At 41.0% G+C, this 23,607-nt stretch overlaps 2 protein-coding genes and 1 long non-coding RNA gene across 3 annotated transcripts; 1 reads left to right on the top strand and 2 right to left on the bottom strand.

Annotated features, from left to right (window-relative positions):
* Positions 1–150: 150 nt before the first annotated feature.
* Positions 151–15,017, top strand: slc1a6 (solute carrier family 1 member 6). Its single transcript, XM_063013271.1, has 9 exons — positions 151–437; positions 2,008–2,145; positions 3,202–3,409; positions 3,487–3,529; positions 4,333–4,646; positions 6,151–6,384; positions 10,805–10,999; positions 12,654–12,788; positions 13,656–15,017. Exons 1-9 carry the CDS (start codon positions 227–229, stop codon positions 13,852–13,854), a joined length of 1,677 nt encoding a protein of 558 aa, XP_062869341.1. The 5' UTR covers positions 151–226; the 3' UTR covers positions 13,855–15,017.
* Positions 6,120–10,263, bottom strand: LOC134331760 (uncharacterized). The gene is made up of 2 exons (XR_010015164.1): positions 9,978–10,263; positions 6,120–6,394 (listed from the first exon to the last, which is right to left on the bottom strand). It is a non-coding gene; the product is annotated as an uncharacterized LOC134331760 (long non-coding RNA).
* An 854-nt stretch (positions 15,018–15,871) lies between the features above and the next one.
* ccl44 (chemokine (C-C motif) ligand 44) lies at positions 15,872–23,534 on the bottom strand. The gene is made up of 4 exons (XM_063013274.1): positions 23,253–23,534; positions 20,045–20,174; positions 18,926–19,091; positions 15,872–16,166 (listed from the first exon to the last, which is right to left on the bottom strand). The coding sequence occupies exons 1-4, from the start codon at positions 23,311–23,313 to the stop codon at positions 16,158–16,160; spliced, it is 366 nt and encodes a 121-aa protein (XP_062869344.1). The 5' UTR covers positions 23,314–23,534; the 3' UTR covers positions 15,872–16,157.
* Positions 23,535–23,607: the final 73 nt, after the last annotated feature.

Below are 23,607 nucleotides of genomic sequence, written 5' to 3'. Positions count from 1 at the left end.
TTAAAGCATGTCACCCAATTTAAACAAGGAGACTTGTGTAGCATCTGGAGGAGAGAGTTTACAATAAATTCTGGCTATTAACTATCAAGTGAGTATCTTCTAATGTGTAATGTTCAGTGAACTAACTAAAAGGTAGATTCTCCTGTTGTACTTCTTATTTTTTCCCTTTTTCTCTTTGTCAGTTTCCCATGAAACCTGTTTGCTCGACCAAGTCTTCGAGCTGATCATGAATGACAAACCCCCCAACAGCAACAGCCTGTTTCTGAAGGAGGACAAACCACATCATCCTGAGAAGGACCTTCATTGGTTACACAGAGCGATGCAGAATCGAATATTTGGAGCTAAAGTTAACATTTGTCCCATTAATGGAGGCGTCATCAGGACGTTCCTTTACCGCAACACCTTTTTGCTCTTTACAATGGCAGCATTTGTATTAGGTAAAGCAAAGATAATCATACCAAAAAGTAGTACTTATTTGATTGTTTTTGTAATAATTATGATAAAGATAATAAATAAATAAAAAGTGAATTAAAAAGAACAAAGCAAGGTCTGTAGACTTGATCAGTTTGTGGCCTGCACAAAGTCCTGACCTCAACGCCATTGAACACCATTGGGATGAATTGGAACATGGATTGTGAGTCAGACCTTTTCATCTAACATCAGTCTCAGACCTTAAAAATGCACCTTTGACTGAATGGGCTGTATTACTGCCCTATTGTTTACATACACTGATCAGTCATAACATTAAAACCACCCCCTTGTTTCTACAATTACTGACTGTAGTCCATCTGTTTCTCTGCATGCTTTGTTATTCCCCTTTCATACTACAGAGCAGGTATTATTTGGGTGGTGGATCATTCTCAGCACTGCAGTGACACTGAAATGGTGGTGGTGTGTTGTGTGTTGTGTGTTGTGCTGGTATGAGTGGATCAGACACAGCAGCGCTGCTGGAGTTTTTAAACACCTCACTGTCACTGCTGGACTGAGAATAGTCCACCAACCAAAAATATTCAGCCAACAGCGCCCCGTGGGCAGCGTCCTGTGACCACTGATGAAGGTCTAGAAAATGACCAACTCAAACAGCAGCAATAGATGAGCGATCGTCTCTAACTTTACATCTACAAGGTGGACCTACTAAGTAGGAGTATCTAATAGAGTGGACAGTGAGTGGACATGGCATTTTAAAACTCCAGCAGCGCTGCTGTGTCTGATCCACTAATACCAGCACAACACACACTAACACACCACCACCATGTCAGTGTCACAGAGCTGAGAGTGATCCACCACCTAAATAATACCTGCTCTGTGGGGGTACTTTGGGGGTCCTGACCATTGAAAAACAGGGTGAAAGCAGGCTAAAAAAGAATGTAGAGAAACAGATGGACTACAGTCAGTAATTGTAGAACTACAAAGTGCTTCTATGTGGTAAGTGGAGCTGATAAAATGGACAGTGAGTGTAGAAACAAGGAGGTGGTTTTAATGTTATGGCTGACCGGTCTATGTTTCCCTATAGTGCATTTTAGCAGAAAATTTATTTAAATGTTTTTATTAATACAAGGGTTCTTCAAAAAGTTTCCGCACTTTTTTAAACTGTATTTATTACCAATTTCCAAACGAATGACATCACTTTTCTACAGTCACCTTCCGATGCATTTTTCCCAGCATCATACCAACTTTTTAATGCCATCAGCAAAAAAAAATGTTTTTGGTTGAGCGTGTAGCCACTGATGCAGCGCTGCTTTCACATCATCATCACATGAAAATCTTCTTCGCCTTAAAGCTTCTTTGAGCGTCCAAAAAGATGGAAATCAGATGGCGCTAAATCCGGACTATAAGCGTCTCTCAGTTTCTCAGACATGACCAATTACGACTCCTCCCACCCTCACCACATCAAACAAAAATATAAAAGTGCGGAAACTTTTTAAAGATCCCTCATATTAATATAGAAACAATGTGTGCTTAAAAAACTTTGATAACATGAAAATACTTCCCTGTCATGCTGTTTAGGAATCATTTTGGGATTTGCTCTGCGACCTTATAACTTGTCCTTGAGGGAAATAAAGTATTTCTCTTTCCCGGGTGAATTACTGATGAGGATGCTACAGATGACGGTCCTACCACTTATCGTGTCCAGTCTTGTTACAGGTACAAGGGTTAACTACTGTATGTGGTTATCAACAGTGGTAGGTTTTGGTAACATCTGTAACAAATGTTTGCCTTAATGCATAACCGTTCCTTTTATACCACATCACTGTATTTCTGTCCTTCCTCCACTGGTTTCTTGTAGCTGTCCACCAGTGATGCTCATCTAGAGCCAATATATACCAAAGCACTCGTTCAATTCCAGTATGCAACGTTTTGAGCAACAAGCCTGGCTTGAGCTGTATCACAGAGTCCCTTGCTGCCGAAAAACTGAAAAGCTGCCCACCAGTGATGCTTGTCTAGAGCTTGTCTAGACCATCTCAACTTATCTGAAAGTACTCGCTCAATACCAGTATGTAACGTTTTGAGCCACAAGCCTGGCTTGAGCTATATCACCCTTCGGACCTCAGACTGGGAGTCAAGAACCAAGGTTGGAACAGCTGAGTCCCTTGCTGCTGAAAAAATTAAAAGCTACCCACCAGTGATGCTTGTCTAGAGCTTGTCTAGACCATCTCAACTTATCTGAAAGCACTCAGTCAATACCAGTATGTAACGCTTTGAGCCACAAACCTGGCTTGAGCCAACCCACCCTTCGGAACTCAAAAATCAGGGTTTTTCTCTGTACTGGCACCCAGATAATGGAATGAACTTCTCCTGGATGTTGGAACAGCTGAGTCTCTTGCTGCTGAAAAACTGAAAACTGTGCACCAGTGATGCTTGTCTAGACCATCTCATCTTATCTGAAAGCACTTGTTCAATACCTACATACAATTTTTGAGCTATATCACCCTTTAAACCTCAGATTGGAAGTCAAGAACCAAGGATTTTGTCTGTACTGGCACCCAGATGATGGAATAAACCTCCCCTGGCTTTTGGAACAGCTGAGTCTCTTACTGTCTTTAAAGAAAATCTGAAGACCCACCTAGAACTTTCTTAATTCATGTTTAAAAAGAGAAATAGCTTCAGTGTTTTAGCTAAATAATGCTATTAATGTGCTCTAATGTGCATTTAAATGCCATGTTTGTTTAGTTATGTCTGACTATGTTGTATTTTTACCAGGTATTTCATCTTTAGACAGTAAAGCATCTGGAAAGATGGGAGTCCGGGCTATCATTTACTACATCGTGACTACTTTCATCGCCGTCTTTATCGGTATTGGACTGGTGATTATAATAAAGCCTGGAATGGGTAAAAGGGACAGTGCAGTGATCATTAGTACAAGGGCTGATTCGGTGACAGCTACTGATGCCTTTCTGGATCTTGTCAGGTAAACAGACAAAACAGTGTGATTAAATTTAATGTGATGGTGAATTTACTTACAGGATTTTTTTTATTTACTTACAGGAATATGATACCATCAAATTTAGTGGAGGCCTGCTTTAAACAGGTAGAAACATTCTATATAAATCTAATAACATATTGCTGAATAACATAAATACATGAACTTAACATATACACTGATCAGCCATAATATTAAAACCACCTCCTTGTTTCTACACTCACTGTCCATTTTATCAGCTCCACTTACCATATAGGAGCACTTTGTAGTTCTACAATTACTGACTTTAGTCCATCTGTTTCTCTACAAACTTTTTTAAACCTGCTTTCACCCTGTTTTTCAATGGTCAGGACCCCCACAGGACCACCACAGAGCAGGTATTATTTAGGTAGATCATTCTCAGCACAGGAGTGACAATGGCATGGTGGTGGTGTGTTAGTGTGTGTTGTGCTAGTAAGAGTGTATCACACATAGCAGCGCTGCTGGAGTTTTTAAATACCATGTCCAATACCAGCACAACACACACTAACACACCACCACCATGTCAGTGTCACTGCAGTGCTGAGAATGATCCACCACCTAAATAATACCTACTCTGTTGTGGTTCTGTGGGGGTCCTAAACATTGGAGAACAGCATGAAACGGGGCTAACAAAGCATGCAGAGAAAAAGATAGACTACAGTCAGTAATTGTAGAACTACACAGTAAGTGTAAGTGGTAAGTGGAGCTGATAAAATAGACAGTGAGTGTAGAAACAAAGAGGTTTTAATGTTATGGCTGATCGGTGTACAGTTGCAAAAACACTTGACAGAAGTGTTCATCCCGCCTGAGCTTTGGGGTCAAGGGTTCATATTTTTTTGCAACTGTACCTTGGGTGGAACCTTGTTAAACTCTTTGTTAATGTCTTCCAGTACAAAACTCTAAACAGAAAAATGGTTTTCACCAGAAACATGACTCTTACGATCAATGCAAGTGACATTAGCAACAGCACAGAGTCCAGCCGAATGGGAAATCTTAGCACAGCCCTTCAGACCATTCAGGAGACAGTGGAGGAGATGATTCCAGAACCAAGCTCAGCTAGTGGAGTAAATGCTCTGGGTCTAGTGGTCTTCTCCATGTGCTTTGGTTTAATGATTGGAAATATGAAGCAGCAGGGCCAGCCTCTGCGGGATTTCTTTGACTGCCTTAACCAGGCTGTAATGCGCTTGGTTTCAGTCATCATGTGGTAAGTACCAGCTGTGCTCTGCTATAAAATTATACTATCCCATTCTGACCAGTGTGTATGGCATACTTCTGTCTGTACAGTTTTATATGTAATATATATTATTGTATTATTATATACAGTGGAACCTCGATTTAACTGACCCCCATTTAACGGATTTTGGATTTAACTGACACAATCTGGAGAATCAAATGTTTGTCTGTTTAAAATTCCCTCAAGAAGTGTCCCAAGACCAGTAGTTCAGTAATTGTCCACTAGTCAGCGCATGTCTCTCTGTTTACATAAGTGATAGGCTTTATTTTGTCGGGAGGTTTGCTTTGTTCTCATCTTTTTGTTAGTGTTTTATGCACCAGCAGAGCTTTAGACTTAGCTTTAGAGTCCCCACTATACAATCAAGGCAAAAAAAAAAATCTCCTCCACCATGCAAGGTAAATGAAAATTCTCCCCAGTAGTACAGTACACCAATTTTAATATTCATTTTATATTTGTTTAACATTACATATATACATATCTAGTTACGTTGCTCATATTACTGTTGCTCATATGTGCACGTTTAGCACTTATGTGGAACTGTGTTTTTGCATATTTTCTCACCCCCTGAAAAAAAACCTTGCTGTCCGCATTTTACGGACCAGTGCTCCCCCCTTTTAGTCCGTTAAATCGAGGTTCCACTGTAATTCCTTACTGCTTGCCGCCAATGGTAAAACCTAGTATCTACATATTTTTTTTCAAAATTGAGTTTAGACCATATTTGTAGTTACTAGGTCCTTCCCCATTTATTTAACATGTAATAGTTGCATAATGTTGCAAAGGAATATATAGTAACTACATCCAACTAGTCAGAAAAACAATAGAAAAACCTATTAACTTTTTTAAGCCAATCAGGGTTCACCATTGAGTCATGTGACAGACGAGGTACAGACGAGCTACTGTAACTCAAATTGCTGAAGAAGTTAATGCTGGTTCTGATAGAAAGGTGTCAGAATACACAGTGCATCGAAGTTGCACAAAAGGGGGACCAACATATTATTAAGGTGGTCATAATGTTATGCCTAATTGGTGAATTATTTACTTATATGATTGACAAACACACGGTTTGGACCCACTGTGCAGAAAAGAAAAGATGTGAGCAAGTTTGGTAGTGCTTGTGTTACGTGCTGTCTCTTTCGCTCGAAGTCGGATTTGAACCTGAGGCGGAGGATTATGCGCGCTGCACTCTGACAGGCAGATTATGTTGATATGCCTGCGCATACACGACGATACTAAAATGACTACGTTACTAAAACTAAAAGTAAACAGTACTTAAAATAATAACCAAACTCTTACTAACTAAATAACTCTTTATGCATTAGGATATTAGGGATCTTTAGGATTATTAGTATGGCCATTATTATCCTGGATGCATCAATACTGCTAGCATTCTGAACTATCTAAAAGTGTAAATGGATAGTATACATTCATAACTTAAAATAAAAATGTCTACAATTACTTCTTTATTATTTCTAAGGTATGCACCGGTTGGGATCCTCTTTCTGATTGCTGGGAAGATTGTTGAGATGAAGGACCTATCACAGGTTGGAGGGCAGCTCGGAATGTACACAGTCTGTGTCATCATTGGTTTAATCATCCACAGCCTTCTTGCTTTGCCTCTACTGTTTTTAATCGTTACACGTAGGAACCCCTACACCTTTATCAGTGGTCTGCTGCAGGCCTTGATTACTGCCTTGGGGACATCGTCCAGGTAATATGAGCTGTCAATAACATAATAATAATAATAATAAGTTAAACTTATATAGCGCCTTTCTCAATGCTCAAGGACGCTTTACAACATTATACAATACAATACAATACAATACAATACTTTTACAATACAATACAAAAACTATGAAAAATGCTCAGTAAAGTGAAGTGTTTTAAGCAAAGATTTGAAAATAGTGAGGGAAGACGCAGAGCGGAGAGCCGGAGGAAGGGAATTCCAGAGGCGAGGGGCAGCACAGGTGAATGAACGGCCACCCATAGAAGCCCGCTTGAACCTGGGTACAGCCAATAAGTCAGAGTCAGAGGACCTAAGACTGCGACAGGGAGAGTGATACGTTAGTAAGTCAGCTAAATATACCGGGGCCAGGCCATGTAGCGCTTTAAATGTAAGTATAAGTAATTTATATTTAATTCTCAAAGAGATAGGTAACCAGTGCAGCTTAGCCAGTACAGGTGTAATATGGTCATATTTTTGGGAAAATGTAAGGATCCGAGCAGCAGTATTTTGGATACGTTGGAGAGGGCGGAGGGTTTTGGCAGGAAGCCCATATAAAATTGAATTGCAGTAGTCAAGCCGGGAGGTGACTAGAGCATGGACCAGAGTCTCAGCAGAGTCTTGTGAAAGCAAAGGACGAAGGCGAGAGATATTGCGCAAGTGAAAATAGGCAGATTTGGAGACCGATGCTAAGTGGGAGTCAAAGGAAAGGTGAGAATCGAAAAGGACACCAAGATTACGAGCACAATTTGAGGGACAGATGGCAGTGGAACCAATATTAAAAGTCACATCAGAGAGAGTAGAGACAGCAGATTTCGGACCAATAAAAAGAAACTCAGTTTTCAGAGCATTAAGCATTAAGTAATTATTATGAAGCCAGGAATGTAACTTTTGTATGCAACTGGTAAGCGAGGGGGGAGGCACAGGGTCAGAGGGTTTGAAGCTAATATATAGTTGAGTATCGTCAGCATAGCAATGAAAGCTCAGACCAAACTGGCGTACAAGGGGGCCAAGAGGGAGCATGTAGATGGTGAAGAGGAGGGGTCCAAGGACCGATCCTTGAGGAACACCTTGTGGAACCGGAACGGTAGCAGATGAGTGGTGACCAATACGAACAAATTGACACCTGCCGGTGAGATATGACTTAAACCAGGAGAGAGCCGTGTCCATGAGACCAATCTCAGACAGGCGTGCCAAGAGAATGTTATGATTAATTGTGTCGAATGCTGATGAGAGATCAAGTAGGAGGAGGATAGAGACAAGACCGTTGTCAGAGGCAAGAAGAAGATCATTTATAACACGAATTAGGGCAGTTTCAGTACTATGTTTAGAACGGAAACCTGACTGAAAGATTTCAGATAAATTATTAGCATCAAGGTAGTCGAGCAGCTGGGAGGCTACAACTCTTTCTAGAATTTTAGCGAGGAATGGAAGGTTGGAAATGGGTCTAAAATTGCTGAGAATGGACTGGTCTAAACCGGGTTTCTTAATGACAGGGGTGACAGCAGCAAGTTTCAAGCCATCAGGAACCAATCCAGAGCTAAGTGAAAGATTGACAATGTGGGAGATGGGAACAGATAAAGTAGCACAGCAGAGTTTGAGAAGGGCAGTAGGAGCAGGGTCAAGGAAAGAGGTGGCAGATTTCGATGTAGATATAATTCTCTCAATGGTACCAGCGTCAACAGTGGAGAAGCACGGAAATGAGCAAGAGGATAGAGAAATGTAAGAACCAGATATAGTGGAGATAGATTCCGAAGTGGAAAGTTCACTATATATGCCCGACACTTTATCTTGAAAGAAAGTGAGAAAAGAGTTACAGAGATCCGACGACGCAGTGACAGAGTTAGATGGGGGACACAGAATCTTTTTAACAATAGAAAAAAGTCTAGACGAGTTATTGCCAGCTTTTTTGAACTCAGAAGTAAGGTAGCTAGATCGAGCAGCATTTAAAGCTGCTTTATAATTGGCCAAGTGGTCCGCGAGCGCCAAGGCATGAACCTGCAGCGACGTTTTCTTAAACAGACGTTCAAGCCGTCGGCCCTGGGTTTTTAAGGTTCGAAGCTCAGGAGTATACCAGGGAGAGGAGTGAGAGGAGGGGACAACCCTAGTTTTAACAGGAGCAAGGACCTCAAAAGTATTTGTGAGAGCCTGATTATATATATTCACAGCCTGATTAACAGAGTGCTGAGACGTGACAGAGACAAAGTTCGAGGATAGTAGGGTAGCAGAGAAGGACAATGGGTTAACAGAGGAGAGGTCCCGATAGGTGATTACAGTCTTAGATGAACGAGCGAGGGCAGGCAGAGAGAGACTCGAAGTTATAAACAAATGATCCGAAACACCAATGTTGTGTCCTTGAAGATTACTGATATTATTAGTAGTGGAACAGATAAGGTCCAGGATGTGACCATGTTTATGAGTAGGAAAAGTTACATATTGTTGAAAATCAAAGCAGTTAATTAATGACAGAAATTCAGTAGAGTTTGAGGTTTTGGAGTCTAGGTGAATATTGAAGTCACCCAGCAAAACTACAGACGAAGTTTGACCACACACAGACGTCAAAACTTCAGACAAATCAGACAGAAAATCAGCAATGGGATTTTTAGGTGGCCGGTAGAGGAGTAAAAAGAGAGTAGGACTAGGGCACAAGATCTTAACCACCATGTATTCAAAAGAAGAAACCTTAGGGGAGTTACAGATACAGAGATTGATAGCCTGGGAGAAGAGCACAGCCAAGCCGCCACCTCTCCCAGAGGACCTAGGGGACGAAAGATGCTTAAATCCCGCCGGAGCAGCGGTGTTCAGATGGATATAATCATTAGGCTGTTGCCAGGTTTCAGTCAGAAAAAGAAGGTCAATGTTATTATGAATAATGTGATCACTGAGTAGAGCAGCCTTGTCAGTGAGTGAGCGACAGTTAAATAATGCCATGGTGAGCAAGCGATTATGAGAAGACCGAGTCAGAGCAGGTGGGCTGTTGGTACGAGGAATCGCACGTAGTACGCCAGGATCAGCGCCGCGAGGATGCCAGGTAGAACGTTTCCTGGGACGACGATCAGTAGACCAGATGACAGGGATTGCTAAGGCTGATGCTTGATAGATGAGAATAGGATGAGAAGGATGATGGGCATAACGCTGACTCCTGCGACCACGATGAACATACCGTGGACGACGAGAGATGCCAGCATTACGACAGAGGTTGTAAGTCACCGAGTCAAGATGATAAAAAGTTCTTAGGTCACGCAGATCAGCAGAAGTATAGTGTAGACAAGGGGATTTGGCATTATCCACGCCACGCGAGGGGCCACAAATAGCATCCATAGTCCCAATTAGACCAAAAATTACAGTACACAGGAGAAGAAAGCTGGAAAAGTTCATAATTGAAAGCTAGCTAAAGGAACACAACCACACACACCATCAAGGAGCAGTTAGCAGCAAGCTAAGAGCTATGCTATGCTAAGCTATGCTACGTTAGCCAACCAAAAGCAAGCAGCCCACAGACAGTCAAGCGGCAAACGATAAATAAGCCGGGTGAAAGGCAGAACAGCAGATACTGAGCAAAGGAGAGGTAACTCACTTACCACAGCAGAGCTGTAATGGGTGCAAACCAGTTGGAGCGGGCTCGCAGACAGCCAAAAGCACCAATAGCGGTGGGTCGGTAACTGAAACAGCTAGCGTAACCAGCCGATGCCGGTAAGAAAAACAAAGCAGCAGATGACAGCGACGCAGAGAATCCAGAGACAGTATGATCAAAAGCAATCCTCCGCATTTCAAAAGTAAGGATGAAAGTAGCAAAACAGCAATAATATCGTTGGAAAAGAAAAATAGACCGGAGTGGAGCGGCAACCATAACAACCGGCGCGCGTCGTTCCCAAACCGGACATAACATGCAGTTAAGCTCAGTCTGCTTTTGGATTGGCAAAGTAATTTCATGTCATTGGTGGCAGCATGGAAATGTGTATAAAGTAGAGGTTTAAATATTTGACAAATGCATGAATAACCATGCAACTATGTTATTAAACTTTAATAATGCAATTCAGAAATGTTGGGACAGTATGTAAAATATATATCACTACTCCACTTGTCCACCGTGCTTCATCTCCTCACTAAATTCAGACCAGCACAATCCAGTCTCTTCAGAATGCAGTTCTTAAGTTAGGGGATACTGAATCACAGTCTCTAAATCACAAAGCACATACACAAATAACAAATCCTCAAATCCTCCAAGCTCTAAAAAATATCACCACACTGGGTCAACTGTCAAGCCATTTTCTAATAGCGCAACATCTGGATTGAATTGCAACCCAGCAATGAATGCAATAATGTGTTTAAATGTGCACATCTCCTGTAGATATTGATTAAATGTTTTAAGTTGAATTCAAATATTGATGAAGAATATTTTCTGTAGTTCAGCCTCCCTTCCCATCACCTTTCGCTGCTTAGAAGAGAACAACCATGTGGACAAACGTGTGACGCGTTTCGTGCTGCCTGTGGGGGCCACCATAAACATGGATGGTACAGCTCTCTACGAAGCAGTGGCTGCCATCTTTATAGCCCAAGTCAATGATCTGGACCTGAACTTTGGGCAGATCCTTACTATCAGGTAATGGTAAATGCTTAGTTAATGTAGATTTTACCACATTCTGATTAATTAAACACCCATTAATTCTGAGGGTAGGATGGATGGATGGATGGATGAATAGATAGATAGATAGATAGATAGACAGACAGACAGACAGACAGACAGACAGACAGACAGACAGACAGACAGACAGACAGACAGACAGAAAATAATACAAATAAAGTAAATAAGTAAATAGGGTGCATTTATACAGCGTTTGGTATGCAACAGAAAAACAGTACGTGCAAATTGTGCATCTGGCCCATGTAATTAGAGAAGTCAATGCACCTTCTGAATGTTTGTTTAATAGTGGTGGAGATATAGAGTAGCCCCTATCTGAAATTAGAACACAGTAAACTGTTTATAGACATGGAACACAGACAAGGACCAAATCCAGGTCACTAGCCGCACCCATTCACACCCTTAAAAGTAACCTTTTACACTGCATTCAAAAAATTAGGCCCAGATTTGAAGACCATTACCCTATTTTGTATTGGTATTAATATTTGTTTTGGGTGATTTGGTCACTTGTGGACAGCCCTTTTTACCTGGCATAGGCTTCCATTGATGCACTGTCACTTCACAGCAAGAAGGTCTTGGGTTCGATTCCCAGGTGGAGCGGTCTGGGTCCTTTCTGTGTGGAGTTTGTATGTTCTTCTTGTGTCTGTGTGGGTTTCCTCCAGGAATTTCAGTTTCCTCCATTAGTCCAAAGACATGCAGTCAGGTTAATTGGAGATACTAAATTTCACCCTAGATTCCAGGTGGCGCAGAGGGATATTCCGCTTGCGCACCAGCACCGAGTTTCTGAACTCCCTGTTGCCACCAGTCGGCTGGGCGCCATCTAGCGGGCATAATTGGCAGTGCCTGCGTCAGATATTAATTGGCCACCGTATCTGCAGGGTGAGGGACGGACTATGTGTGGGTGGGTGGGTCTTCATACACTGTGTAAGGACCCTGATTGGTGGAAGAGACGCCTGTGCAGAGGGCTGTGCACGTGTCAGAAGAGGCGAGTACAGCGACGTGCTCTCCTGGGATGCAATCTGGTATCTCTCAGCAGCGGAAGACAAAATTGAAAGCGCTGATTCGGGAGGAAAATGGGGAGAAAATGCATTTAAAAAAAAAAATGCCTTAGATGTGTGTGTGTGAGAGAGAGAGAGAGAGAGAGAGAGAGTGTGTGTGTGTGTGTGTGTGTGTGTGTGTGTGTTTGCCCTGTGATCAACTGATGACTTGTCCAGGGTGTTTTCCACCTATCAACCAGTGAATTGTACCCACTGCGACCCTGAAAGGATACAGCCATGGTAAAACAGACTTTGTTTGTTTGTTTGTTTATTAGGGTTTTAACGTCATGTTTTACACTTTTGGTTACATTCATGACAGGAACGGTAGTTACTCATTACACAAGATTCATCAGTTCACAAGGTTATATCAAACACAGTCTTGGAAAATTTAGTTTCTCCAATTCACCTCACTTGCATGTCTTTGGACTGTGGGAGGAAACCGGAGCACCCCGAACACGCAAACCACACAGAAAGGACCCGGACCGCCCCACCTGGGGATCGAACCCAGGACCTTCTTGCAAAACAGACAATGAATAAACATTCCTGCATTTTCTCCTAATACGATATATCTATTTCAGTATTACAGCAACAGCTGCTAGCATTGGAGCAGCAGCCATCCCTCAGGCTGGTTTGGTAACCATGGTGATTGTATTGACATCCGTGGGACTGCCCACCGAAGACATATCACTTATCATTGCCGTGGACTGGTTCCTGTAAGTGTTTCCTTAATGTCACACTGAAGCAGCTCCAGCAGAGAGCACTCTAACTAAAGGTTACTGATACATAATGCAGCCCCAGTTCACAGTACAGCGTGATTTCATGCCAGTACTGGTGCCACCTGATCAGCCATAACATTAAAACCACCTCCTTGTTTCTACACTCACTCACCCATACAGAAGCACCTTGTAGTTCTACAATTACTGACTGTAGTCCATCTGTTTCTCTGCATGCTTTGTTAGCCCCCTTTCATGCTGTTCTTCAATGGTCACGACCCCCACAGGACCACCAGAGAGCAGGTATTATTTAGGTGGTGGATCATTCTCAGCACGGCAGTGACACTGACATGGTGGTGGTGTGTTAGTGTGTGTTGTGCTGGTATGAGTGGAATCAGACACAGCAGCGCTGCTGGACCTGCTTGACCCACCACCCAAATAGTACCTGCTCTGTGTTGGTCCTGTTGTGCCATGACCATTGAATAACAGGGTGAAAAAGACACAGCAATGCTGATAAAGTTCTCACTATTCTAAGAATCGTCCAGCAGGTCTAGAAGTCTAGTCTAGTCACTGATTTGACATCTACAAGGTGGACCAACTAGGTAGGAGTGTCTAATAGAGTGGACAGTAAGTGGACACGGTATTTAAAAACTCCAGCAGCACTGCTGTGTCTGATCCACTCATACCAGCCCAACACACACTAACACATCACCACCATGTCAGTGTCACTGCAGTGCTGAGAATTATCCATTTATCCAACCTAAATTATACCTATTTACCTGCTGTAACAATGCAAATTGCAAATTAACGGCTATCTTACCTTACACAAGCAATAAGTAAGTCATTTTGTGCCTTTCATTTATACAGAGATCGTCTCAGAACCGTCACCAATGTGCTGGGAGACTCACTGGGAGCTGGCATCGTGGAACATCTGTCACAACAGGATCTACAAAACCTGGACGGTGGCATCAGCAACTCTGGGAATGAAGTGAATGAAAAGCCGTACCAGCTAATTTGCCAGGAAGAAGATCTCCTCAGACACAGAAACAGTGAAACATCAATCTAATCAACAGCAGTGATTTGATTTGATTTAACATATGTTTATTATTTATTAGAAACATGTTTGCTATTGACACCTAAAAGGCTTAATGTTATAACATGAGATACTGTAGTTCCAGAGCCACCAGGACCCTAACCAGGATAAAGCTGTTACGATGATTAAAAAGAGATTAAAACTGTTTTAATTATGTGGAACTTGAAGTGGTTGGCATAATCTAATCAACAGCAATGATTTATTATTAATAGAAACATTTTGTGCTAGTGACATCTAAGATGTGTTCTGTTATGAGATACTCTAAGAATCAGAATTACATCTTGTAACAACATTAATGTATCAATGTAATAATATTCAAAATACACTAGGAGGAGAAAAAAAATATGTATTTTTTTTTATTTATAATTGACATGAATTTGTATTTCAGTTAATAATGCTACTGCAATTAGCAGTATACATATAATGCTATTTTATTTAAGGTCAGTCAGCCAGCAGAGATCATAGCTGCACCAGTTATGAGGAACCCAGTTCATGTAGCTTCCCAGCCCAGCCGGATGGCAAAGCAGAGATTTGAAATCCCAGCTCTGGTGTGCAACCGGGTTTCACCGCTATGCCACTTGAGCGGCCATATTTATAACATTTTAAAAAATGCATATTTTATTTATGTGACATGATTTGCATAATGTTCTATGCTTTTTCCAGCAATAGTTCAAATGAAGTTATTACTTTTAAGTGCTAGTGGGTTATAAGTGTTTTAAAGTGAAGTGTGCTGTAATCACAAGGTTATATCAAACACAGTCTTGGACAATTTAGTGTCTCCAATTCACCTCACTTGCATGTCTTTGGACTGTGGGAAGGTGGACACAGAAAGGACCCGGACCACCCCACATGGGGATCAAACCTAGGACCTTCTTGCTGTGAGGTGAAAGTTAGCCACTTAGCCACCGTGCTGCCCAATTAGGGTGTGTTAAATAAAGTTTAGCACATTAAGAATGAAGCATACTAAACTCACATAATGAATAACTTAAGTGTTATGTTTATTTTGTTTATTATTTTATGATATTTACACACAACAGCATACATAATTTACATCAGTGTGTTGTGACTGTTATAGAAAGTATTAAAATGTTAGTAAAATTGCAGCTATATTAAAAGTTGTGGCTATATTATAAAAATCATTTTAATAAAATGTGTCTAATTGAATTGATTAAAAAATCTTAAAAATAGAAATAGAAGACTGGTTATGTGTCTGTGTTTTTCATTTGCCAAAGGGGATTGTTACTGACTTATGACTGGATGACTGAACCTTTGCACATGCCACAATTATTATGTACCCTGTTTTATTCATTTAAAATTAAAAAATCAAACTCACAACAAATTAAAGGTTGCAAAATGCTGATCTCCACTTTTGACTGAGGTGAGCGACTGTCACACACCCCCTCCAACATGTGTGCATCTTTTCACCTGCACCTGAGACTTCATAAGCGGATTAGCTTTGTGTTCGGAGAGCCACACCATGATCAACGCATTATCCCTCAACTCTGTGCAGATGCCATCAACCAGCCAGCAGAGGTCATAGTTGCATCATTTATGAGGTCCTTATCCGGCTTCCCACCCTGTATGAACAAGCCAATCATTGTTCATGTAGCCGCCCAGTCCAGCCCATTATGAAGTTTCTCTTCATAATGCACTACAGTTATCAACTGGAGACAGGTCTGGACTGCATCTGCACTTTCTTACTCTATAGCCATGTTGTTATAATGTGCAGAATGTGGCCGCAAAAAAATGTATATGCATATGTATCTCTTAACATGAATAATGCATTTACAGATGTGCATGTTACCCATGATGGGATGTTTTATTTTCCTTTTGGGTCAAGATAACACAGCATCTATTATTTCCAAAAACAATTTGCCCAAAACACACAAGTTTCCTAGTGCCTATTTATGCCTTGTGCCCAGTGTTTCTGGGTGGTCTCTGGTCCACCATGACCCTAACCAGAAAAAAAGAACACACAGGGATTTTCCAAGTTTGTGGGAATTTTTTATATAAAAATGTACATGACATATACAGTAGAATCTGCAGTCTTACTACTGATCAAGAACAGTCATGTCACTTTAACTCTATATAATAACTTGTAATACTAATAATATACACATACAGTAAAACATACAGTTTATAGAGTTAAAAATAATACTTAAATACTTTGGCATATATAGATTAACAGTCAGTTTAGAAAGGGATTTAAATATTACTATTCTGGTGTGATAGCGTGGTTGGTCATATATGGTCTGTAAATTTATTCTCCTCATTGTTTACTGGATCTAAAAAACAAAACAATATGATAAATTAGTCGTTATCAGTATTTGAAGCAGTTACAAAGAATGTCAAATCTTTATTTTGTATGCAAAATCAAATCCAAGCTCCTGGTCTTTGCTAAACTCTGGGCAAATCGGTTCTTTAATATAACTAAACCACACAAAAGCATTTGTATACACAACCCCAAATCAGAAAAAGTTTATAAGTTAAACAAAAATGCAGTGTTCCTTACATTTACTTTGACTTTTATTTAGGGCATTAACGCGATCTCAATTTAACGCGATTTAAAAAAAATAGTGCCGTTAACGCAAATTCTATTTGGCTCTGCGGGTCATCCGTAGTTCATGTTGAAACTTGACCGCGCACGGCATCTGTCATTAAGACAGCGTTTCTCAAATGTAACCGAGCGTCAGAGTGATGCACTTGCTTAATAAAGAAATAAATACACTGTATTCACAAATTGTCGGGAGCAAAACACTTTATTACTTTTTCTGTTACGGTACCGAATAGCGGACAGCTAGTCATCGCGTTAGCCAAGCATGCTATTCCATGAACTATGGAAGCCCCAAAGGGTCAAAACACACTTACTTCGTGTAGAAACGTCCATCAAACCATTGTCACAATACAACCACAGAAAAGTCTGTTACAATAACTACGCCTTATCCCACCTGAAGCACCGCTGATCTACAATGTTTGCTGATGGATAAATTTTAACCTACAATCTGACATAGTATATACGAAGTCAAGGGTCTCTGCTGGATAGTATTACTGCCTAGTATGTGAGTGAATAAAACTCCCTTACAGTTTTCTCTTGTCCCAGCAGTTTTTAACATAAGTACATTTAGCATAAAATGTGTTCACCATTTTAATTGTAACATTTCACTTAAAAATTCTTGTCTTCTATAACATTTACACAGATTTTTTTAAATGTGATTAATCACGATTAACTATATGAAATTCTGAGATTAATCGCGATTAAAAATTTTAATCGTTTGACAGCCCTACTTTTATTTGATTGCAGACAGTTTGAACCCAAGATAGGGGCTAGTAATGAGGTGAAAAAACTAAATAATGATGTGATATTAAACAGGTGATTGTAATCATGGTTTGGTACAAAAGCAGCATCCAGGACTCTTTGATAAGCAAAGATGATCAGAGGATCCAGTTTGTCAACAAATGTATGAGAAAATGATTGAAATGTTTAGTAACAATGAACCTCAAAGAAAGATTGGAAGGGATTTACATATTTCTCCCTCTACAGTGCGTAATATCATTAAACAATTCAAGGAATCAGGAGGAATTTCAGTGCGTAAAGGCCAAGGGCACAAGCTTAAGCTGAACACCCGTGATCTTCGATCCCTCAGATGGTACTGCATCAAGAACCGCCGCTCAACAATAGCTGATATAACCACATGGGTGAGGGATTACTTTGTCAAGCACTACAATACAGAGTTACATGCACAAATGCCACTGAAAACTTTACTGTGCAAAAAAAAAAAAGAATGTCCAGAAGCGGCGTCGACTTCTCTGGGCTCGGACGCACCTAGGATGAACCATCACTCAGTGGAAACGTGTATTGTGGTCAGATGAATCAGCATTCCAGGTCGTTTTTATTATTTGCATTTTCCATGCCGTCCCAACTTTTTCTGATTTGGGGTTGTAAATCAAGCTACTTTCCCTTTTTAAGGAGCTACAACCCTTCTTGGTCAGTACACGCTGAAACAGTTTTAAGTAGTCTACAAGATAGTAGGAGCTGGCAGCAGCAATGAGACAATTCTTTATTCAGCTTTATCTTCCTCAGATGGGTTTGGTTAGATGTTTTAAGACCAGAAATCGTAAAAAAGTCCCAGTGCTTATGGAGCCAGACTCTTCATGTGTATCAAATATAGTGTGTGATATGTTATTCTATTGAAAATGCAGATGTAGCGAGGTCAGAACCAGGTCTGATAAGCTATTTTGTCAAAAGTATTACTGAGTTCATTAATCAATAGCAAATGTGACCTTATCAAACCTCAGTGCCTAACCTCAAACGTGCTCTTTCGACTGTATGGGCACAAATTGTTTTACATTATGTTTACACTTGCAAGTTGTATTACAGTCCTGGAGCAGTAAGGGGCCGTTGTAGCCTAGCGATTAAGGTATTAGACTAGTAATCTAAAGGTCGCTGGTTCAAGCCCCACCACTGCCAGTTTGCCACTGTTGGGCCCTTTAGCAAGGCCCTTAGACAATATACTGTTACATAAAAGCATCTGCTAAATGTGTGCAGTGTCCTAAATCACATACTACACTTTCATTACATTTTTAAGGCAGTTATAGCCTAGCAGTTAAGATACTGAACGGGTAATTAGAAGGTTGCTGGTTCAAGCCCCACCCTTGCTGTGTTGCTGCTGTTGGGCCCTTGAGCAAGGCCCTTAAGCCTCAATTGTTAAGACAGTATACTGTCACAATACTGTAAGTCGCTTTGAATAAAAGCGTCTGCTAAATGCTAAAAATGTGTGCCGTGTCCTAAATCACATAATACACTGTCATTACATTTTTAAGGCAGTTATAGCCTAGCAGTTAAGATACTAGACTGGTAATTAGAAGATTGCTATTTTAAGCCCCACCACTGCTGGATTGCTGCTGTTGGGCCCTTGAGCAAGGCATTTAAAACTCAATTGCTTGGACTGTAAACTGTCACAAAATATACTGTCTGCTAAATGCCAAAAACATGTAATATTTGCATGCCACTACATATATACAGGGTAAAAAAATTTTACCTAACCTGTTCATGACTCCAATACATTTCCTCTGACACTGCAGGCAGGTTCTTACTCGGATGAAGCCACATGTTCTTCTGGGCGCTATGTCTCTTGGCCAGTTTCTTCAGTAACCGCTGGACTTTTCGGTCTCGGGGGTCGGCACATTTCACCACCCTCTTAGTGTACACTCTGCCGGATTAATAAAGCCAGAAAAAACTCAGACACATTATCGCTGTTATTGTTTTTGTATGTAATTAAATGGTTAAAATAAGCATGAGACAGCAGAACCTGGCTACTGCGCACCCAGCTTAAAGTGCATTCTTGACCAATAATTGGTGGGATTGCTTGCTGACAGTAGTCCACCTGTTTCTCTGCATGCTTTGTTAGCCCCCTTTCATGCTGTTCATCAATGGTCAGGACTCTACAGAGCAGGTATTATTTGGGTGGTGGATCATTCTCAGCACTGCAGTGACACTGACATGGAGGTGGTGTGTTAGTGTGTGTTGTGCTGGTATGAGTGGATCAGACACAGCAATGCTGATGGAGTTTTTAAACACCTCACTGTTACTGCTGGACTGACAATAGTCCACCAACCAAAAATATCCAACCAACAGTGTCCTGTGGGAAGCGTTTTGTGACCACTGATGAAGGTTTAGAAGATGATCAACTCAAACAGCGGCAATAGATGAGCGATCATCTCTGACTTTACATCTACAAGGTGAACCAACTAGGTAGGAGTGTCTAATAGAGTGGACAGTAAGTGGACACGATATTTAAACCTCCACTCATACCAGCACAACACACACTAACACACCACCACCATGTCAGTGTCACTGCAGTGCTGAGAATGATCCACCACCCAAATAATACCTGCTCTGTGTTGGTCCTGTGGGGAGTCCTGACCATTGAAGAACAGGGTGAGAGCAGGGGGAAAAAAGTATGTAGAGAAATAGATGGACTACAGTCAGTAATTGTAGAACTACAAAGTGTTTTATATGGTAAGTGGAGCTGATCAAATGGACAGTGAGTGCAGAAACAAGGAGGCGGTTTTAATGTTATGGCTGATCAGTGTATAAGCTACAAGAATTCCAAAGACGAGGTGAATTAGTAGAATTTTGGCACAGAGTACCTGGAATACTTACATAATAGCTCGTATGCTGCAGTCTGGCCCCGCTGTCTGCACCTCGTACTTTAGAACGTCTTTGGTCCGTATTTTTCCCTGCGAGTACTGCATACAACACTGAACATCCCGCTGCATCTGAACTCCTTTTCCTGTCAGAGAAATAGTCATCTGATTTGATCTGATAAAACTGAAAATGTAGGGTTGTACTAGTTGTTTAGTGGCTTTACTGTCATTTCAGCTCCATAGAAGTACAGTGGTACCTTATATCTCAACGTCAACTCAAACTCGACGCTCTTTGTCGAGAAATTAGTACCCTTAAACTCAACGTGTTCAGCTTTGTTCAGCGCTCGGCTTGAGCGGTGCAGTAAAACGTCATCAAAGTGTGCATATGAGACGAATCTGCATTTGTGTGGAATAACAGTCAAATCCACTCTGAAAGCTCCACATGTATCTGTGTTTATCTGGATTTTCCTTCTGTTTCACTTTTAAACTTGTGTTATAGTTCGGGGTGCTGAGAAATTGTGAGAATCAGCTTTTTCCAGAGAGTCTAAAATGCTTTTTGTTTTAGTACAATAAGTCACAAAGTTTTAAAACATAAAGCACTGCTACACTCCATAAGAAATAATGACACAGTCGGCTCAAAAGCTATTGTGCCGCTTCTCATGTGAATGCGCTTTTACTGAACGGAATACGGTATTCCAAGATCAAACATCTCCATGATTAAGAAGCCTAAGGAAACAATAAAGAAGTGAATTGCAGGTTTTATTGTATTTCAGTGTTTTATATTATATTTGTGTTATTTTCGGTGTATAAGTGTAAAAAACAATCCCATTATTTTACATTAGTCTAAAATATATGCAGTTCCACAGGACCATGGAGCACATTAACAGGTTTCCCATACATCCTTACAGTACAGGCCAAAGTCTTATGAATAAGTGAATGAATAAACCGATTGGATGTGTGGGTTGTAGAAGCCCTAAAGTCGGATTCTGCTACTCTGAACAAAGTGCACCATAGGTTGTGAAGATCCATGATGCTTTAGAGCATTTCTAGGACAAACTGTCTTCCAAACAGGTAAAAAATGGTGACTGAAACTGCTAAAGTATCTTCTCATGTGTCCATCAACCCGAAAGCAAACTCATCCCAACTGTGAAGCATGTTGGCGGTAGCATCATTTTTTGTGTTTAATAAATTCACATATTTATCTCAGGGCCAGGGTCCTCCCTGTGCCCATGTGTTCCCAGACCACTCCAGCTGGAAATCAAACCCAAAAGCTTGCTGTGAGGCAACAGTGCTACCCACCTAGCCAACTTGCCATCCTGCATAAGATAAAGTGGTGGCAAAACAGACAATGAATGAATGTGGACAACGAACAAAGTGATTATTTTGAATTATTGGTCAGATGGAAACATTTAAAGTCCTCCTACAGCATCTCAATAGAATCCCAGTGAGAGTCTTGGCTAGTCCTGTCTAAACTCTTAGTTACCTTTATGTGTATCAGGGTTGGACTTGTGCTTTGGTTTGCTGTCTTAAAGCTTCAAATCACAGACTAAGAACTGAACATTCTCCTTATTTAAGCCAGATGTAATGGGAACTATTACTGGTCTTCCAAAATACTGGAATACACTGGAACACTGGATCTTGTAGTTCTTATTATATTTGTCTGGGCTCTGTTGTGATTTTCTATTATCTGTTGTGAGTCAATGATGCTCTCTTTCAGAGGAAATTTGGTAGACTGCCAAATTCTGTATGGATTCACCACTGCTTATTTGGAGATATTGGATCTTACTGCGGTTTGCTGATGTCACAAAGCCAAGATTGCTGGAAAGGAACCAGTTCAGAGACTTTACAATTACATTTAATTTATTGGTTGACTAAACAACCAATAGGATAATTACCTACACAGAGCTAGTGGAGATACTGAATGAAATTATCAAAACCTAGCTGTGTTTTGTTTACTCTGGTTGTCTTATGTCCCAATTTTTGTTTGAAACTCTGAAATGTGTATCTCACTCACTCACCGCTTATCCAATTAGGGTCACAGCTTTTCAAAGGGCACACAGTAACACCCTGGATGGGGTGCCAGTTCATCACAGGGCAGACGCACACATACATACACACACATCCATTCACCTATAGGGCAATTCAGTGTCTCCAATTAACCTGACTGCATGTTTTTGGACAGTGGGAGAAAACTGGAGCTCCCGGAGGAAACCCACGCAGACACTGGGAGAACATGCAAACTCCAAACTCCACACAGAAAGGACCCGGACAGCCCCACCTGGGGATCGAACCCAGGACCTTCTTGCCGTGAGGCGACAGTGCTACCCACCGAGCCACCGTGCCGCCCGAAATGTGTATCTTCCATTTCCAGAACTCACAATATACACTAGATTGCCAAAAGTATGTGGACACTTGACCATTAGCTTGTTGGACATCCCATGTCAAAAACAAATGGTATTAAAATAGAATGACTTTTATGTGATCTTCTTAGGTATAACAGTCACTATTCTTTTGAGGGGGCTTCTTACAAGACTGAGTGCTGGGCACTGATGTTGGCCAAGAAAGTCTCAATTAGCATTGCTATTAGTTAATTCCAAAGCTGTTCAGTGGGGCTGAGGTCAGGGCTCTGTGCAGGCCACTGGAGTTTCTTTAAACTGAGCGTGTCCATGTCTTTATAGACCTTGCTTTGTGCACAGGAGCACAGTCATGCTGGAACTGGAAAGGTTGCTGAAAAATTTCTTAACATAATTGATTTAGAACACCTGTTAGGAATTGTTGTGGCTGAATCATAAATAATTAGAAGAAGTGTCCCAATACTTCTGTCCATGTGGTGTATAAAATGGTGTAAGATGGTATGTTGGGAAAGTACGTCAAAAATAAGTGCACCATTAAGCACAAGTAAGATGTTTATGAATGTTGGTCACAAATCCATATTCTGTTCTTCCTTGCAAACAGATGAGAATTGCATCATGGTACGGCCACTCTGATTCATATAAATATTGCACGTAGGGCAAACACGAAAATGATTTTGTAATGACGTAATGCAGACTCTCCCCTGGCTAGCATTAGTACCACAGTTCAACCTCTCTGTTCAGCATGCAGCATGATACCAAATGGCTAAAAACGTCCTGTTTCCTTTTTCCAAGATCTGTTTGTTTGTGACGTAAACATCTAAATAATGCAAAACTCAAGATATCCAACACAGCCGGCAAACGTCACCTTACCTTCCAGAGATCCGATGAGAAAGACAGTGAAGAAGAGCAAGGAGACGGTCTGCGGCAACATGGTCGAGCTGGTGATGGAATGAGCCCACCGTGCTGTGCTGAATTCGGTCTCTTTTATATTTCTCCAGGCTTACTCTCACCCTCCCTTTGCCTGCTGTCGCTTTCTCACATGCTAACACACCCACATTCTCCCTAATCCACCTCCTCCTCAATGATGTGTGAGCCTGGCTTTGCCTTCTCTCTGTGCAGACAATCTTACAGGTGGTTCAGTCCAGGATTCTTCTCATTTTTTAAGATCTAGTGATAAACAGACATTGAAACAGAATACATCAAGATGTACGAGTATGTAGACGCA

Source organism: Trichomycterus rosablanca, chromosome 17, assembly GCF_030014385.1.
Source record: "Trichomycterus rosablanca isolate fTriRos1 chromosome 17, fTriRos1.hap1, whole genome shotgun sequence".
Classification (NCBI taxonomy): Eukaryota; Metazoa; Chordata; class Actinopteri; order Siluriformes; family Trichomycteridae; genus Trichomycterus; species Trichomycterus rosablanca.
The sequence above is the reverse complement of the archived record's forward strand: the minus strand, read 5'-3'. Positions and strand labels throughout refer to the sequence as shown.